We start from the raw sequence: 6,663 nt of genomic DNA, 5'->3' as shown, positions 1-6,663 counted from the left end.
GATGGACTGAGGCACAAATAATAATGGCGACAAAATTTATTGGGGAATGATGTAGTTAGTGATTATATGGCGTGTTGGTTGATTTGGAAAGCATGGGACAACCTAAATTTCAATAAAAAAAGCCAGTTGTTTGTGGCGCTATGTAGGAAATAAAGGCTCTATGGTTTCTTTGGGTTAAAAGTCGGTCCAAGAGGAATTTGTTAGAAGAGTCACACTGGAGAAAATATGTATTTTGTTAGCCAGTTGTTTTATTTTGTTGTTTTCTATGTGTTTATGCTTGTTCTGGCATCTTGCTTGTCTGTTTTTAGTTGAATAAAATGCCACCTCTCTAAAAAGAAAAAGGAGTGACCCAAGCTACCTCCATCGTTTTGTTGGATTTACGTCCCGCTTGCGGTATGCGCATATAATGTATATATGTGTGGAGTGTGGACCATCGGGGGGCAAAAGTGAAAGTCCACTAATTTTAACGTTATTTTACTAATTTCGTGAAAATAACATTAAAAGCCAAGGACAATTAATCATGCATCATGTGGTGGCGTTGATAGTTGAAAGAAAAAAGGATACATGCACTAATCGGTCTTTGTCCCGATTGCTGAGTGTTATGTGCCTTATGTCCAAGGCTTGATGCAAAACTACTATCGAGACGGAGGTCTCACTGGAAGCGGCATCTCTATTCCTACGGGGTAGAGGTAAGGTTGTCTACGGGGATACCGGTTCTTTTCTTAATCTCTTGATGAAATGTTTTCCAGCACCAGTTCAAGTGAATTCAACAAATCAAAAGAAGATAAAGATATTGTCACTGTAATCATATTCATCATAACATATGTATCTTAAAAAACTAATAACTTATCCCAATGTTCTAAAGGAGATTAAAAGATAACTATAAAGAGCCAATTATTAAAGTTGGTTAAAAAGTTGGCTTCTTTTTGCAGGTTTGCTCATTGGCATGCGGATGCTTCAAGATGCAGGGTCGTTCTTTGGCTGTTGATCCGCAACCGCAGGCAAGAGTAGAGCAAGACGGTCTTTATACCTTTCGATTCTTTGTAGCCGTTGATTTCTTAATCTATAAATAACAACATACATTATTGACTTTCAACATCTTAAGAGTCAACTAAGTAAGCATATATATATGTACATACCTCGCTCGAACCTTCTTCGCATGATTAACATGCAGTTGCAACAGCTCCTTAGCAGACAAGTGATCGACATTCTCGAGTTTCTGACAATCGATAAGGAAAAAATCATCATTTGTTAGTGACAGTGTAACAACATGGTACATAACATAAAGGCATAAATACCTCCTCCTCTAATTCCAGGTCATCCTCCTTTCTTGCTTCTACCGTTGATGCAGGCAGTGGCTTTGGAAGAGATTTGACACAATCCGGATACTGTGGCTGTCAATCATGCATCAGTTTAACTTTTATTTCAATAAAACACATATATAGTAAAGGGTATTTTAGACATTTGCTGAATAGGCAACCTCAAGAGATGTTATGCATTCGGTTTGCACCTATGGAATATATTTTGTTGGAAGTTTATACACACCAAACTCAAGCCCTCTCCACACATGTATACTTAACTATTGAAACACAGGTAGGTTTTAAAAAGTGCGCCTGAGGCGCGAGAAAATCCGGAAAACGCCTCACGGCCTTGAGGCGCTGCCTCATTCACATCTGGGACAAAATTGGTCGGTATTAGGGTCGTAAAAGGCTGATATGTAAGATGCAGCTTCTGGTTGTACATAGAGCAACGCCTCAGGTAAATGAAGCTAGCGCCTTACACTTTTAAAAAACAAGCAACATAGTAATAGTTTTATAAGGCGAGCCTTGAAACAAGCGCTAAACTTATGCTTTTGATTTGAACCGGTGTTGTTCGGGTCTACTCCTATCACTATGACATGCACTAATAAAAAAATATAGAACTATCATGTACCTGTTTTTCTAAAGTAACCCCATTCTTTAACCATGAGCGGCATTGTGCATAAAGAGAAGTGCCTTCTGAAACTTGAACCTACAAGCATACAAAAAACCAGCAAACAAGCATGGATAGTCAGTCCTGTTTGTACCAGTTTAGCCTATCTAGCCAGACATACAAGACTCTGTTGTCAGAGGCGTGCGCCTAGACGCTCAGTCTAACTTATTAATCAAGGTAGAGTTATAACAGTAACTTATCCAGATTTTAAGGTAAGGTACACTTAGGGAACCCGGGGCGGTCCCGTGATGAAGCCCCAAAACGCGTGATGGGCGTTTTGTACACCGCCGCCACCATCAACAAAACGCGTTTTTTTTTTAACGCGTGCATTGTATAACGCGTTGTACAATCGAAAAATGGAACGTTATATTACCGTTGGTTGGTTCAACGGTTACTTTTTAAAAAAAAAAAAAAAATTTATCCATAGCATAGTGTATGCGTGTATCATATTGCACAATATGTTGATCAAACACGACGGACGTGCAATATCCCCGGATTGGGTACCGGATCCTCCTACACAAGTTCAAGTCCCACAAGATATCAATTTACAATTGCGTAACGAAGAAACTCACTTTCGGTTGAGATACGATTTAATCGAACTAGTAGGTTCTCTAGGTTTGGAGTTTCCGGATTCGGACGAGGAGTAGGTTTTTTTTTTTTTTTAAATTGTATGTTTCTAGTATGTTAAATTCGAGTAGTAGGTTTTTTTTTTTTTTTTAAATTGTATGTTCCTAGTATGTTAAATTGAACTAGTATGTTTTAAAATGAATGAAATTTTTAATTTAGTGTTTTATTTTTATTTTCTAAATTTAAAATGAAAATTAAAAAAATTGGGAGGGAGTGATGGAATTCCATCACTAGTGATTCCACCCCTAGTCAATTTCTATCACTAGTGATGGAAATTGGATTGATGACATGGCATTAGTTGATTGGATAGTGGGAGTGATGGAATCCATCACTAGTGATTCCACCCCTAGTCCCCTTAGGACATTCTTTTTAGTTAAGACACAAATATATATCTAATATGCAATATTTAAAATAAATAAAAAAATAGATGTATCTTACGGTCCGGTCCGATTTTGCACGGCCAGTTTTTTTGTATAAACCGTAAACCAAACCGTCTGTTACGGTTTGAAACTTTTCAAACCGACCAACCGAAAGTTAATAAAGAAGAATCGACCGTGAAACCAAACTGATGACCGGTTTGGGCGGTTTCACGCATAGTTGTTAATAGCGAATAGCGACAAGGGACCTATATGCTACATAGCGAATAGCGACAAATAGCGACTGCTGTTTTATATATAGCGATACACTAGAAAAAGAATTTTGAAAATTTTTATATGTATATTATATCAAAATACCTTGGTATATATGCTATTTTACATGTATATTTAACAAAAACCTATAAATCCAGCTATTTTATAGCTATATCTAATTGCTATTTACATAAAAAAAAAAAAAAAAAAAAACAACTGTCGCTATTCACGCTATTGGTCGCTATGACCCAAATAGCGACACTTGGTCGCTTCGCTACATAGTGTGCTATAGCGGTTGCTATAGCCGCTATTGACAACTATGGTTTCACGGTTTCAAACTGAACCATTAACACCCCTACCTCAAACACAGCAAGACGCAAAAGTGCCTGAACAGGCCAAAACCGACCGAAACCGGAAAAACAAGCCCTCCTGAACCAGCTAAAACTAGTTTCAAACAGTCTGAACCAGTCTAAAGTCTAAACCAGCCAAAAAATGCATGGACCTTAACTAAAACAGGGCTGCACCAGCCTGAACAGACGAGCATCTTGCTTGTCTCGGGTGCACGCTTTTTTGCACCTTGCGCGTAGGCGACAGGCGCGCCCTTTGCAACTCGCCTTTAACTACTATGATATGATATAAGGTGATCTTCAAGTGAGCAAAACTACTATAAGGCTGTCAAATTTATAAAATAAAAAAAATTCTTCTTGGCATATACGCCAAAACAAGTGATAACCCATACCATATGAACAGATTTCAAACTAGCATATACGCCAAAACTACTATAAGGCTGTCAAATATGTTTAACCAGTAACACATAAGGAGAACATTGGTCTGAAGATTATGATCATTCTTATCCCTGCATAAATGGATAAAGATTATGATCATTGGTCTGAAGAGACAAACCAAACAACATATGGTATGTGGACAGTACCTTAAGCTATTATCAAAAGCAACCGATGATTGACCCACAACCTGCAGACGACAAAAAGTTACATACTTTCCAAAACATCACACATCGTATGACTAATCGAACAAACACAAACTAACAAGATTTTTATTTTCTCACATAAAGAACTACCTACTTGAATGCATACTTCATAATCACTTCTTTTCTAATGGTTTAACCATACCTTTGGTTGATGATCTGGCTCTTCCTCTTCTGGCATTTGATTTAAATCGATAAACAACCGTTTATTCACTTCTCTGCCCTTAACCGGGCGTAACGCTCTATCCATCGCATAAAAACTTATGAAATAAACCTAGGTTACAATCTCCTATTCATTCTCCCAAATGACATTCATTAAATTTATATGGATCCGGAGCATGAACCTTTGTCCTTTTTTAATTTTTTGTTAAATGTGCATTAATTATCGACGAATTTTATTCTTCTTTTTGCAGGCGCATTGACCAACTTTCCAAAATAACTACTGATTCATTCATTATACGAATTTTTTTGCAAAGTTTAGAATTTGCATAGACATCTCCCTATCAAGGTACCACGACTCGAACCCGTGACCTTCGGTTCACATGGTAGCAACCTTACCGTCCATCTCCCATAGGATACATTTCAAACGTAAACTTTGTAAATACTTGAAGGGGGTGTTAGGATACGCATGTTGACTTACTATTGCAACTTTATAGTGTTGACCAAACTTAATTATGAATATAAATGTAAAATTACCTAACTATATCCAGCTTTAATCAGCTGATTATCAAGATAAAAAAAAGTAGGAGGCTGTACAGAAAATGATCAAGGTATTCAAATCTTGGTTTTAAAAAAAGCGCACTGATGCGATAGAGTCCAAAGCTGAGAGGCGCAAAGCGCACAGCACCACCTACGCGAGGCATTATGCATTTTTACAAATTTCTTATATTTCTCATAGGTTTCTAGCATCATGTACCCAAATTTCTTGTATTAACATATATGTAGTACAACCTAAAACGCTAAAGCTATATATACAACATCCTGAAGCAATCAAAATGCAAAAAAAAAAAAAAAAATCAAACCTTTGTGTTTGCAGAAACAGTAGGAGCACCACCCACAAGGGTTTGTTGCAAAGGGGCAGACAAGGGGTTAACCTTAACCAATTGATCCGAATTCAAGAACCCATGTGGGCGATTAACCGTATAAGGGTAACCGGAGACCGGAAGAGGTGGTTGTTGATGATGAGGTCGTGAATTGGAGTGTTGGGGGTTGTAGAAGGTTTGGTAGATTGGTGGGTGTGAATGTTTTTGGGGTTGCAAGAAATTGGGGGTTGTGGTGGTGGTGGGGAGGGGGTTTGGTGGGGGTGGAGATGACATTTGCAGATGGGGTTTCAAGATTTTGAATTTGTTTGAGACCCAGTTGATGGTTGAATGTAGGGATTGTTGATTTGGTGTTGGAAAGATGAATATGGAAGGGGTTTCGGAGATGAGTTTAGCGGCTTCTTGGTTTGAAAGGAGAGGAATTCAAAATCTTCTAGTTTAACTAAGTGGGTGGTGGTAGGGTGGTTGGGGAAATAGTAGCTCTGAATGGTCATTAAGAGACTGCCTTTTAACGAATCCATTAAGAATTTTACCAATGAGAAGGTCGAAGAATATGACATGTGATGATTTACCATTCAGAGGTTACCTCTTAACCATTCAGACTTGAGGTTACCTCTTACTCATTTAGATGTTTTAAACCATTAAGATGTAGCATCTGAATAGTCATTAAGAGGCTACCAAACAGCCCCTTATGTTTCTTGTTACCCAGGTTCGACTCCCTCTCACCCCATTATTTTCTGCGGTATCCAGGTGAAGGGCGAATACGGGTGGCGCCGGTTCGACTTGGATGGGAGGCGAGGTTTTACCGATTATTCCACTGTCGTGCCTTCGGGCGGGCGGAGGTCGGGTTTCCGCGTATCTGAGAGAGCCAAGGGGCTGGCGGCGGTCGAATAATCGACCTTGGCCACAGCGCCCGGTGTCACGGTGGTTGGCACGTCGTTCCTTGTTGTTCAAAAAAAAACTAAGAGGGTGTTTGGTAATGATAAAGTGTTTTATATCGATCAAAATCATAAAAACAGATACTAGTACTGGTTCCAATAATATTGATACCAGTAACGATGTTGTTTGGCCATAATCAGTTTGTTTCATCACGACGAAAATCACTTTATTTTGAATATTACTTCTTTTTCGACACCTTTGGTCATAATCAGTTCGTTTCGTCATTACACTCGTAAAAAAAACAATAATTAAAAACAATCATATTTTTTAATTATTCTATATGAGTCTACATGTTATTAAATAACTTGTTTATATCCCGTGCGCATTAAACCGAATCATTCTTGGTTTAAATTGTGTATGTTTGTCATTTGATTACTTGTTAATTATCAATAAAAAGTATGCTCGTCCAAGATTTTTTTTTTGAGTTTAAAAACTATGTGCCTGGATCACGTACATGACGCCAATCCCGTAC

The 6,663-nt window shown here is 38.1% G+C and overlaps 1 protein-coding gene across 2 annotated transcripts; it reads right to left on the bottom strand.

The window, feature by feature from the left end:
* Positions 1-780: 780 nt before the first annotated feature.
* LOC110890633 lies at positions 781-5,634 on the bottom strand. 2 transcript variants are annotated; one of them, XM_022138247.2, is made up of 5 exons: positions 5,235-5,634; positions 1,933-2,010; positions 1,299-1,388; positions 1,140-1,219; positions 781-1,063 (listed from the first exon to the last, which is right to left on the bottom strand). In XM_022138247.2, exons 1-5 carry the CDS (start codon positions 5,526-5,528, stop codon positions 958-960), a joined length of 648 nt encoding a protein of 215 aa, XP_021993939.1. In that variant the 5' UTR covers positions 5,529-5,634; the 3' UTR covers positions 781-957. The 2 variants fall into 2 exon arrangements, with proteins under 2 accessions (XP_021993939.1, XP_021993938.1); XM_022138246.2 differs by having other exon boundaries at positions 1,299-1,394; positions 5,235-5,633.
* Between the last annotated feature and the right edge of the window lie 1,029 nt (positions 5,635-6,663).

Source organism: Helianthus annuus, chromosome 11 (assembly GCF_002127325.2).
Source record: "Helianthus annuus cultivar XRQ/B chromosome 11, HanXRQr2.0-SUNRISE, whole genome shotgun sequence".
In the NCBI taxonomy this organism is placed as follows: domain Eukaryota; kingdom Viridiplantae; phylum Streptophyta; class Magnoliopsida; order Asterales; family Asteraceae; genus Helianthus; species Helianthus annuus.
This window is presented reverse-complemented; position numbering and strand designations above follow the sequence as displayed.